This window comes from Camelus dromedarius, chromosome 21 (genome assembly GCF_036321535.1).
Source record: "Camelus dromedarius isolate mCamDro1 chromosome 21, mCamDro1.pat, whole genome shotgun sequence".
In the NCBI taxonomy this organism is placed as follows: domain Eukaryota; kingdom Metazoa; phylum Chordata; class Mammalia; order Artiodactyla; family Camelidae; genus Camelus; species Camelus dromedarius.
Genome location: NC_087456.1, coordinates 27,539,497 through 27,552,807, shown reverse-complemented (window position 1 = coordinate 27,552,807; position 13,311 = coordinate 27,539,497). Strand labels below are relative to the sequence as shown.

Below are 13,311 nucleotides of genomic sequence, written 5' to 3'. Positions count from 1 at the left end.
GCTGTTGCACCCAGCTCCCTGCACCCCGGGTATACACACCAGCACCCCGGTATCAGAGCATCCTCTCCATCTACCTCCAAACCCCGGCACAGCACACTTACTGTTAGATACAATGTAAAGGAATTTCAGCTAATTCCCGTTTGGCTAATCCCCTTCTGAAAAGCCCAGACACTCCTTTGCCATCGTTTAAAACACCCTCCAGGGATCACCAAAGCCAGAGCTGTGACTCATCACTCCACAGTGACCTCCTCTGGCATCTGCTGTGGAGACAAAATAACGTCAGCCCCCCACCAATTCTAAGCCTCAGCGCAAGACCGAATGATCGTATAGCAATTGCTTCCACCACTGGAAATGCTGTTACTCATAGTTATTTAAAGTTACTGTCTTCACAAAAGTCACCACGGCCCCTTGACTGTGACAAGTTCCTTTGTAAGCTGACATTTCTACTTAGATACACAACGGGACCCACAGATTTATCACGGACTTCTTACCAGAGAGCATCAGAAGGAGCTGTTGACTTTCATTGGTCATTATCATGGAATGTCTGTACAATATCAAAATATGGGCTTAACCAATTTCTTAATTCAGGGAGAATGTGGGCAGAGTTCTCTGAAATAATGGGTGGTTTGGAGTCAGAGTGACATAGCCTTTCATGCTGTTGTTGTTAATAACAGTAACACTATCACTACCGTTTTGAAATAATTCTTTCAGATGTAACCAACTGGGGGATTACAATATCCTGATCCTACTCCAGGAAGCAATGCTGATGATGCGTTTTGAAGGCTCTGGATCCACTTGGGAGCTTGTGCAAGTGTTTTTACCTCTCTCTGCCCCAGATCTCCCTATTTTTGAGTTCAGGATAATAATATTCCTAATTCCTGGGTTAGAATAATGGTTCTCAGTTGGGGATGGTGGGGGTGTGATTTTGCCCCACAAAAGGATATCTGGTATCTGAAGGCATTTTTGTTTGTCACAACTCAAGGGTGCTAGTGGATAGAAACCAAGGATGCTGTTAAGTATCCTACAGGGAACAGGCCAGTCCCTGTATCTGAGGGTCATCTGGTCCCAAATATCAATTGTGTCAAGACTGAGAGACCCTGGGCTAGAATAACCACATTTTAAATCTGTGTGTATGTACACATACATATATACAGTGATGATAATATATAAATATAAATGATACAATATTTATATCTTTGTACACTTCAACAAATCTTAGCTTTTGTTTCTTTTTAAAACCCTTCATAACACTTCCCTTCCAGATCAGTTTTCCTATATGGTTTAAGAAAATTCTGGCTGTTCCCACCGTTGCAACTCCTAAATGTCTTGCCATCTTTTAGCAGATCCTATTTTTTTTTCCTGCTTTTTCTAAAAATCTTATAGCTGTAACCACAATCCAAATGCAAAATCCACTATCCGCATGATCAAATTCTCATCTCTCTTTTAGATGTAGTGACCCTTGCAGAGGAATCTTCCAAAGAACACATTCAAGCTCACCTATTTAACCAGTTTTGACTTAATTTGGGGTGCTTTATTAGCAAACAGTGTAAGACAAAGTAGCTGGTATAATACAGAGTGATGTTTAAATTAGTTTACAATTTGCTTGGCCTCATCTAGAACTGCAGCGAACAAAGCCATTCAGAAATGTCAGCGGTGTTCCTAAGCACTGTAACAAATTGTCGCCTGAACGCTGCACACCTAATGACTTCAAATTAGCTTCACTGCGATATCGCCTGACAGTTCGTTACGACTGTTAGCAACATAGCTGGCGTATCATGACCAATAAATTGGTTTCAGTGTGGGCTGGGAAAGGGACTTCCATCAATTTGATTAAAGAAATTACTGTAGCATTCAAAGCATAAAGACAAACTAGTTTAAGGAGACAGAAATAAGTTAACTGTACCAGAAAAACATTGCTCATCATCCAAAAACTTGTTCGGAAACTATTTGCAGATCAAAGTTCAAACATACATACAATAATTCAAGGAGACTACTAAAATTCTCAAAACTTATGATCAGGCATACGTTCCTTGATCTGACAGGGTGGGTCTAGAGAGAAAGCTAAATGGATATTTTAACATACTATTTTTAAAGTCACCATATGAGAAAATTGAGAATGTCAATCTAACATTTGTTTTTGTAATTTATGTATGAATTCACTGGTAAATATCTATTTGTAAACCAAAACAATATGTAAATATGAAAAGCACTTCAGTATAAATCACCACCATCAACAACGAAATGAGTGATTTTTTCAAAGGATAAAAGGTACACAGACTACAGCTAACAAAACCATTTTTAAAAGTGAAAAGAAAAAGTAGAAGTCTTTCCTTAGGAGAAAACTCAGAATTTTAAAACGGATAAAGAAATATTTTAACAAGTTACATTCTCTTTATCTTATGTTGGCAACAGTACCTTCATATATGAAAAAATAATTAACAAGAGTTCAAGATGGTGCAGCTATAAAAAGTCTTATATTCTATTAGGATCAGGGAAGCGCTAAATTAGTATGATAAAAACAACTGTAAAGGTTTAAAAAAAATCCTAACGGGGAAATTGTGAATTTGCCTACATCGACATATACAACCCAGGGAAGTCCTTGCAACCTTTTCTTTTCTTTTTCATTTCTTTTTTTTCTTTTCAGAAAATGTACCTGGAATATGCTTCGCCCATCCAATGATAACCACCAACTCTCGATCGGCCAAGTCACACAGTGTAGTGAGGGCTTTGATGTCACTGTCGGGGACGGTAGGGTCAGGCATGGCATAGATCTTCTCCGGTTCAGCCACCAACAAATGGGAGACAATCTTGTTATCTGCAGGATCAGACCAGAGCACTACAAGATCACTAGTAGCATCATCTTTCTTTCATACATTCTAAAGTATGATGTGTTTTGGGGAAAAAAAAAAAAACCCCTCAAATCGCCTGTAATAAACCCCAAATATTCCATTCAATATACATATATTAAACAGTGTTCAGGAAAACCCATAGCAAGAAATAAGCCGCTGCCGTTGGGATAGTATGCATTCCCTTCTTCTTTGCTCTACCTGCTTTTGCTGGAATGAAGCATCTGTCCTGTAATGAAATTTTTTAGAGCAGACAGATAAGAGAAGTTAGATGCTTTCTGGGTTTGCTCTTTGATTCTTAAGTGGGATTTGGGGAAGCAGATTAAATAGTACACAACAGCTTGAAAATAAAAACCCACATAAACCACTGAAATATAGAACATAATGTGAGAGGAAAAGAACTACTAATGCTCATAGTCATAATGGGCATGAAAGTCATTAATTGTCTTAATTCCTTTAAAGACGAGCAAAGGTTGGAGCCCTGCTGCCTGGGTGAATTACTGACTGTATAACTCTATCTCTGTGGGATGCATTAAACAGGAATTTCTTTTCCTTTCTCCCCCTCCCCACGCAGCCAGACAATCTTCCAAATATAGCCAATGCCGGTTTCCAGAAAAATACTCCTACTTAAGTGTGACAGTATTTTCTCTTCGGAGTGTCTAATTCTTTAATCCTCTGTTTTCATCCATTGTCTTTAGCTCATTCTCTGGTGCAGATTTATCTGTCTGGAATTTGTGATATATGTTTTTAAAATCCTTCATAAAATAAACACTAGAGACAAATGGAAAGCATCACATCAAATGTGTTTTATTGCTCAGGGGCATGTGAGAGTTTATGGAAGGGGTTATAAAGCCTTACTAACGGAATGATTTTTCTTGTTGGCCCTATTTTCAATTTCTATGGGTAGCTTTAGATTTGATACTTTCTTCTAAGTGAGGAGATTCAAATAGGTAAGAATAAACCCAGCCATTTCACTGTTCTATGTACTATTACTCTAAAAAACTAGGGTATTAAATGGGATCTTTGTGAGCCAAGCCAAAGGTTCCTCCGTGTTTACTGAACCATTTGCCTTTCTCTGTAAGTTCTTAACTTTTTAAACTCAAAATGAAAAGACATCATATACCTTAGAATTGAAAACATAGCATTCTTTTAATCTCCTTTAACAACATAACAAGGAGGGATTCAAACTATAATCGGTAATTTTTCTGATCTAGGTAAAAATTTTATTACTATGGCTGCCACCTGATTTCCATTTATTTCAAGAAATTAACAGATAATCACTCACTGGCGGTAATATTCAATTACTATCAAGTTGAAAATGCAGATTTGGGAGGAAATATTCCCAAATATCATATTTTCTAGAAAAGAATCAAAACTAAATAGATGCCTTTTTCTTTCAATTAGTAGGATCTGCAAAGAATGACATTTGCTTCTCATATAAACTATAGAAACAGCACCCTGTATTTTTAGTTACGCTTGGGAAAGTTTCAACTTTCATTGCTCTGACAATGCAACAAAAACTGTCAGCAACCACTAGATTCTCAGGATTAGGATAAATGCAGTAACAAAGGGCACAAAAATGTAACGGAAGGAAATCTTGACTCGAGTTCTTTCAGTGCAGGGAAAATGCTACCTGTTTTACCCAAGTCGATGGCTACTTGACCGGAGGGGTCAGAGGAATTTGGTGGAAGCTTAGAAATTCCTATCATTCAGAAAATGGAAGAGCCGGCAGCACTGTTTCTAGGTAAATCTTATTTAATGTTTCCCTAATTAGAATCAATAGAACCCAATTTTCATTCCTGGGCTTTTGTAGTACATGAACAATCAGTCAGGGTCCAGAAATCTCCCCCAGCCACTTTCTCAGCGAAGCCCAGGCATAGTCTCTTGGCACTTATCTGACCGGATCTGAAAACTAAGTTTTATAAATGTTTGTTACAAAAACACACTAATTGGATGGACTCAGGAAAATTAACACAGAGGCCTTGAGATAATGAGTAATGATTTATTAGGAGTCCTCTTTATCACAGACAAATGCGCTCACTGAAATTGCTGTAATCTTCTTAAAGGTACTTGACAAGCCACTTCCCAATTTCTCAGGTTTACACCGAAGACCATAGATGTTTCTCTATCAGGTGGACTTACAAATGGGCCGGCGCTCATTTCTCTCTCAGTAGAGGAAATCATCAATGGTTTCAGTCGACGTTCGTACAAAATGAATGAGAAATGGGCAGTCTGCATACTAGTGAATCCAGGAAAACTAAACCTCTAATGAAATTAAGCATTAGTGTTTATTGCATTTTATTGTATTATCAGAAAGTTTTTTTTTTTATTATAATGTGCAAAATCTGCTTAGTGCAGTCCTAGATTGTATGTGCAGAATGCCAAACAGCTTATGCCGGCTGAGGAGGAGATGCCAGATTGGACAATTGAAGGTATAATCAACATAATGTTTTTTGGAAAGGCAAAAGGAAACTATGCCATATGTTCACTTAAGCTTTAATTTTATGTAAAACTGGTTGTTTTTCCTTTGACATAGCTAAAATGTCCTTCCATTTACAGTTCAGGGTCTGTTTTATTTATTTAACAGATCTCCATATGCTCACATGTATGATGCACAGCAGCGACCCCTCCTGGAGAAGCTGAATTAGCAGCGGACACTTTCTCCTCCCTCGAAAGCAGATCAAAAATTATCTGCGTCTTTTCTAGAACTGCTATAGCTGCCCCTTCCTCTGGTGAGTTCTGGTTGTGTCTTCCGAGAAAAAGACAGCTACACGTGAGAAATGTTTTCACCAAAGCACTTCTCAGTGCCCAGTATAAATGCTATGCCTAAACATCCTAACAGGTTAGCTCTTTTGCCCTACAGCCATAAACTGATTTTCCAGAAAACGGAATACAGTTACTGCTGCGATCTATATTCTAGCTCTTTTTAGCTAATGACAAAGGGACCGGGGCTTCCATTTTAGCTACGTACCCCCTCATCCCTTCAAATTACAACCCAGCATTATAAAACCACGGGCTTTTTAAATAACAATTCATAATGCCCATAAGGGCATCTGAGATGGAACCGCCAACCTATGCTTGTTATTAGTAGGGCCCATTCTTGTTTTAAATCCATTGCCAGCTAGTGCGTTAACCATCTACAGCTTCAAATTAATGAGGCTCCTAATGTATTTTCATTGGGAGGTTGAGCAGTCAAACTCATTTAGGTAGTGAAAACTACAAAATCGCTTTCTTGTGAAATCTGAAACTAACAGCTCCAATGAACTAATGATCACAGTATGAACCATTTTATGTACCTCTGAAAATAAAGATAACCAGTAAATGTAAAATTCGCACTATATAAGCTATGCCCTGGTTGGCTTATGCTTCCGTAGAATGACCAGCTTACAAAAAAAAAAAAAAAAAAATTGGGGGGAGTGCAGAGAAAACCGTAAGAAAAAAAAATATAATTAGCCGAGCTGCTGTTCCTCTTCAAAGGCAGTCCATGGGAACAGAGCCACAGCCTCCCTCCCCCCCCAACCCCAACAAAGAGAAGTCTCCTTGGAGTCAGTAGGAACGGGGATGCCAGAAGTGAGGCACCGAGAGCCAACTGGGTGGATTCCGTGTGCTGCAAAGCCAGACGTGTCTGCTGTACTTACATGGCTTTTTGGCTGGCTGAACCAGCTGAGGATTCAGGTACGGGCTGTTCTCCGCATCTATTCTGCGCTTGTACTTCTGCCGACCTCCGCGTACTCTGTCAAGACGCACTCCTGTGGGCAAAGACAGGCACTGACTTACTGTCGACGTAACTATCTTTGAGCCCAATCAAATATATAGAGAGCATCACCCAGGGGTGCTAAGTTGACAGACAGCAGAATGCAAAACGGTCCAAGGGTATTAGAAAAATGCAGAAAAAGTGATGGCTAGACCAAGACTGCCAGAGGTGGGAAAGCGAACCGGGCAGACAACCAACCTGAAAGACATTTGTGCAAGGCCAAATCAAGGTCATCGACATATCAAAGAAAATCAAAGAAATTTCCTTGTGAATTAATACAAAGAAACTGGTGTAGGGTATGAAAGGAGCTTCTCAAATCAAAGACACTGGCGATGTGTATCCTCTTCACCAGTCACCCTTGAAAGCTCAGTGTGTAGGACTGACTAGATCCGTAGACCAAGAGCTAGCCAACCCTCCCCCGTCTACCAGAGGGCTCTATGTGGACCTGCGGAACTGAACGGAATTAGAAACACCTACGTGCTGTGGAGAGCATGAATCACACTACACAAGATGAGATGCAAGGATTGTTCCAGATTATAATGTCAACACGTCTCAGGGAGAATGTTCTTCACATTTGGGCACACATCTGTATTTTCTATCAAATGAGAAAAAAAAACCAAAAACTGAGCAGGTTTGGACTGAAGACAGGATGGAAAGAGGAGATTCCTGAAAGAATTCAGAAGGCTTGGATGGTGAAGGAGGGATAAATATGCTAGTAGGTCAAGATGAAGCGTGAAGCTAGGAAGTAGGCAAAAGTAAACTGGTATTTAGTAAAACTTTTCCCCAAAAAGTGATAGGTTGGGTCAAGATTCAGGGAGTTTTTGCTGGCAGTGAGTGGATTTACGAAATTAAGGAAAGAGGCAAAAAGGAATGAAATTAAAAATAAAGAAATAAAGAAATGTTTCATTTATATGGGGGTGGGGGGTGGGGAAGTTTGTTAATAACCTAGTTTCCAGGCTGTAATTGTAAAGTTTAGGATAGGACCACATACATCTTTATCAAATACAGAGATTACATAGGAGTGAGAGAGGCTCTTTTTGTGGTCTTGAGTTGTACCTCAATTGATAAAACTGTATTAACATTATCCGTTAATAAATTCAACCAAGTAATTCATTGTACATATCTCTGTATTTCTCAAACTATTTTAGAAAATAGATTTAGTTGAACAGCATCATCAGCATTGTTCTTTTACTGAAGAGCCTCTCAGAGCCTTTAATATGCAAATAGCCTCTGTAAAATTCTCAGAGGGCGATATAACCTATGCATGTTTTGCAAACCAATTTAACCAAGGATCCTGTTTTTGGGACATTTATTAATATCCTTTGGAACATGTGAGTTGTGGGGTGACTGAGTTATATGAAACAGTTTGGGGAAGGCTGATGTATTTCTGTGTGACTCCTGAAAGTGAATACATACACTCACGTGTTAAACATGATTATCCATCCACGAGAGAAAGAAGAACACAACTTTTCATATTATGCTCATAATACTACTTTAAGAACTGATTTCCTTTTAGTGAAACACACAAACACACCCTTGGTTCTAGATAAAGCCTGAAATGTCATACTGGAACATCAGAGCAGAGTTTAAATGAAATCAAGAGACAATTTAAAAAGCAACTAAGTGGACGTAGACAAACAAGTATCAAAAAAGACAAAAATTAGGTACCACCTCTGAGTATTCAATGAAAATCATAGTGCTTGTGAGTCACACAGAAACTGTATTACCTCACTCCTGCTTTGCATCTATAGTACAGTTCCATTCCTCTGTTCATTTACTTTCTAATGTTCTATTTTTACTGTGTCTAAATTTACTAAAGTTTAACACCTTCCCCCCCTTTCCCCTTTAATCATGTTTTAGCTTTTTTCATTTCTTTCTTTCTCCAAGATATTTTTCCAGTTATATAATGTGGTCACGTTTTATCTGGTCACCTAAGATCCATTCAAACCTGTTTCATTTTCAGAGGTTTTAAAAGCCAAAGTCACATTAGAAAATGAAAAGCCCATGACGCCGGTTGTAGCCTGCCATGTTTGTCATCCAACTCCGAACCAACGTGAAGGCTACTCCGATCTGATGAGAGGTGTGAAGAGAAGGCAAGATGAAGCAGACGCAGAGAAAGGAAGACAATGACAAAGACCAAAAAAAAGGAGACAATATTTTAAAATCCCTGAGATTGTCAGAACTAAGAAAGCTCACAGAATGCATCTTGATTAGGTTTATAGACTCCAAAATGTGCTTTTGGTGTTTGTCAGGGCAGGAGTTCACCATTAGCAATACGGCCTCACATCCCCAAACACTGAACAATACACTATGTATTTTCCAACACAGGAGTCAGAGCTGGTGAGTTTCTGACAATGGATTCTGTCCATCCTGAAGGCCTATGGAAGAGGACCATGGATGAAAGACGATTCAAGGTCCTGGCTGGAAACCATTCTGACACAGTCATATCACACTTACGCCACTAATCAGCTTGGCCAACTGGCCCAAGTTTATGGGAAAAGTGCAACACCGAAAACTAGTCATTAAACATCACAAAGAAAAAATACACACTTCTGATGGACAGAATTTTTATTATGAATTGTGGGTTATGTTTTGTATTTGTAGGAACAGATCCTTTAAGTATTGTCAAATAATTTTATTACTGTGTATTTCCTTTCAACTTTGAATGATGAATTATAGAAATATTCATATTGCTTTCTACATGCTCCCTCAAAATCTAAAGGAGTGGTCTCACTCTTATGTTAATTCTCTTTCTTTTTCACTTTCTTCCCCCACCCCACATTTCCTTTCAGTGTGTGTGGGTACATAAACTACTGTCTATCCATACAACTAGCTCATCTTCCCAACACCTGTACATACATCTGTCCCTCCAGCCACCCCATCCATGTATCTATCTGTCCAGTTTTAAATATTCAAGAACTTTTTACATAAGCCATGATTTAAAACTTTCTCTATTTCCTAAAATAAAGATCAGCTGGACAAAGTGTTCTTCCATGATTTGTAATTTTACATTCATGTATATAGTAAATTACTGAAGAGAGAAAATCAGATATGAATACTCTTTAATTAATAATTAATACAGATATATAGTAAAAGTTGATGGAGAGTCAATATACAGAAAAGTATTCCTGACAAGTTTAGATAATAAATAATGGTAAAAACTTCTAGAGTCAATTTATACTAAAAGATCATAATAACTTATACATACGAAATTCTTATTCCCATTTCAGGGGATCAAAAGAGGCAAATAATTTCAAATATGTAAAACTAAGTAAAAAAATATTTCTACTGGCTTTGACCTCTTTTTAAAAATCTAGAAAATCTGCTTTTTATGCATCTTCTAGTGAAATGATGATGATGATAATGATGATTTGGTTTAGCTGACTTCATACTTAGTGAAAATAACTCAGATCCTAGTAACACACGTGCAACTACTTCTACATCATGCTCAAATTATTCATCAATTTATTAAATTCTATTGGAGGAAAAACATTCTCAGTAAAACCAGTCCCCCCCGGCCCAGGACAATCATATAACACACTTGTACACAAGTGACATACGTCTAAAAGTTAAATTAGCACAAAACATCTTCAAGCATGTGGACTCAGCCTCTTTACTTGTGCATCTTTGAAAACAGACAAGTTTGTTCATATGAGTCATAATATATGTGCTTAAATTTTAATAATGTTATCTTAAAGTCTAACAAAACAATACTATGCAGATAGCACTAAGATATCTATCTCTTTTCAATATACTTCTGTTTTTAAATTTTTTCCAGAAAAATATGTTTCAAAAATTAAAGGCATCAATACAATAATAACACTAAGTCACAAATAAGGGCAAGATTAGAGGAAACCAAACATCAAATTGCAACAAGTACCTCTCATACTTTTAAGTAGATGGAAAGCATAAAGTTCTGCATAACTGGGGTACTACACTTCCTCCTGTTAGGATGCTAATTTCATAGAGATAAAAAGACTGAAAGAGAAGAACTATTTAACCAAAAGGTAATGCTACTGCAGTTTAAATTAAAATACTGTAAATCTAACACAATGAATCAAGATTCTACCTCTATTGTGCTTGCCAAGATACAGATTTAAACCACAATTTCTCAGCAGTAGGAATACATGCAAATGATACATTGACTTTAAAAATAAACACATACCATAAAAAATCTTCAGAGAAAAAAGGGAAGATCATAAAAATCACCAAATAAGAATATTTTTATGAGCTTTGTCCATTGACTGCATAATGGTTTTGTGAAAAGATTAAATATTCTTCCTTTACTGTTTCCAACTCTAGTAACATAATGATTTATTCCTAAATATTAAATGGAGAATATGCAAAAATAAATAAAGCACAGTTTGCGAGTCAAAATGGTTGGGGTTTCTTTCTGGCTTTTTCCTTAGTAAGCTCTGTAAAGTTTGTTGAGTTCCTTAACCTATTTGCTTTCCAAATATAAGATGGATATTAAGACAGTACCCTCCCTGATGTTTCGCTGTAATGATCCAATATTATATTAACATAATATACTTGGAAATTATACAAATGCACTATTAAAATATTTCAGAAACCTTAAAATGCCAAGGAAGTTGTCATTATGTCATTATTTTGCTGAAATACTGCTATATTACTTTATTGAAATACATTTTGCATCATGATCATTTGCTGAAAATCTGTCCCCATGGGGTTTCACAGTCAACCCTGTCTCAGTGCTGTAGGTCAGCGGATTTGAGGTATGATGGAATGGTAAGGATACAAATCAAATAATGATGCTATTTGATGTCGAAGAGATTACAGAAATATTTGGTATCCCATTCTATTTACTGCTCATCCCTGTCACTAATAATATCCTTCAGATATGTGATTTTTTTAGAATAGATACAGAAATTAACCCAAATTCTATCAAAAAGAAGGATGACTTCCCTGAGCTTAGCTATAAACACACGGTACAAAGTTTAGAGAATTGATAATTATCCAATGAACCTCATACATTTCATTGAAAAGTCTCACGTTGACTATTTCAGTAGAAACAAACAAAGAAAACAACAATATTTAGGATCAATATCTGGAAGATCCAGGTTTTCCATAAACAAACATCAGTCTAATCCAAATATTTCCACTGACAATGACAAAGCCCATCTTCTACAGCTTTGCGATCTTCAGTATGAACAATTTCGGTTTGGACTTCGCTTGTAAACAAGTTTTGAAAAAGTTTAAAAAGAAGATTTCTCCCAGGAAATAAGATAACCCACCATGTTCAATCTTTGACAGGATTTGAAGTTAATTAAGGCAGTTGGATTTTCTATTCACGTGGAGACTGCCATTACTCCTTTTTTTTTTAAAAAAAATGGAAGGTTTTAATAGTTGGCATTACCCTCCAAGGAGAACACTTCACATTGCTTCTTCTTTCAAATACTGTATGTGCCTACATTCCCACAAGGGAATTACAAATCTTATGCATTGTCAGAATTTACAAAATTGAGAACGCAAGAATAGGGCAAGAAGGCAAAAAATAATACGCTGGGAGGCAAATAAACGCCAAAAGAACTAAAACAGTTCAGCACAAGGCCTTCCTAGGTCAGCTAATTTGAAGTCTACATTTTATGCCCAAATGCAAATTTTTACAGTATTATATAGTCCACAGTCAAACATGTTTTTCACACCTTTAATAGCGCCAAGTCAGAGGCATTTCATAGGATAATAAAAGATTTCCCCTTCAGAGAATTACACAAGGATACCCTAGCCTACTTTGCTAAATTAAAGACAAGGCTTTTATAATATTGCTCTCAAACAAAGGTTTGCTGAAAGTGTTAACTACATAGACCCCTGGAATAGCAAAGATGCAAACCGTCACATGCAGTGATAATAGTCTTTAAAAGACAGTGAATTAATTTTTTAAAGGATTAATGAAATTAATGACAACTAAATAAATAGTTGAATTATTTAAATGTTATCAATATGACTTTTTTTTAATTGAAGTATAGTTAGTTTACAATGTTGTGTTAATTTCTGGTGCACAGCATAGTGATTCAGTTATACATATACATATATTCCTTTTCATATTCTTTTTCATTATAGGTTATTACAAGGTATAGAATGTAGTTCCCTGTGCTATACAGTAGGACTTTACTCTTTATCTGTTTCAGATACAGTAGTTAGTATCTGCAAATCACGAACTCCCAATTTATCCCTCTGCCCCCTACTCCCTGATCCCCCCCTGATAACCATGAGTTTGTGTTCTATGTCTGTGAGTCTCTTTCTGTTTTGTAAATAAGTTCACTGAGTACAGGGAGCAGACTGGGAAAGCAAAACTTCTGACGCAGTAAGGTGAAGAGGGTGGGGACGGTCCCCACAATGTCTTCTGATGCTATACCAACCTTTGCTGCAGAAGGAAACCTGGCTCCTTCTGTGTAGAAACAGAAGTACCTAGAAGCGCCCTTGAGTTTTCCGGAGATTTCTGGGAGGGAACCATCATAAACAGAGGGCAGAGAAAATCCCTTTGCGTCGCTGCAGGAAAGTAGGTTGCTCTGCAGCATCAGACACAGTGGCGGGGATTTTAGTGGCAGCCTCTCGTGGGGTTCTCCCTTGGGACAACATCCTGACAGAGCGGACCCATTTCACTGAGAGTAGCTGTGCATATTTATGCGCTTCTCAGTAAAGCATAGAGTGAAAATTATTTGTATGTGCACACACATACTCCAGGGAGAA

The 13,311-nt window shown here is 37.4% G+C and overlaps 1 protein-coding gene across 10 annotated transcripts in view; it reads right to left on the bottom strand.

The window, feature by feature from the left end:
- The window catches only part of ESRRG (estrogen related receptor gamma), a 579,813-nt gene that overhangs the window by 58,010 nt on the left and 508,492 nt on the right, over positions 1 to 13,311 (bottom strand). For 8 of the 10 annotated variants that reach the window (XM_031438385.2, XM_031438382.2, XM_031438380.2 and 5 more), the window contains 2 exons: positions 6,485 to 6,595; positions 2,654 to 2,836 (listed from right to left, as the gene is read on the bottom strand). In XM_031438385.2, coding sequence (XP_031294245.1) covers positions 2,654 to 2,836; positions 6,485 to 6,595 — 294 coding nt within the window. The remainder of the gene's footprint in view (positions 1 to 2,653; positions 2,837 to 6,484; positions 6,596 to 13,311) is intronic. The other 2 variants (XM_064477289.1, XM_010993125.3) reach the window with 1 other exon arrangement.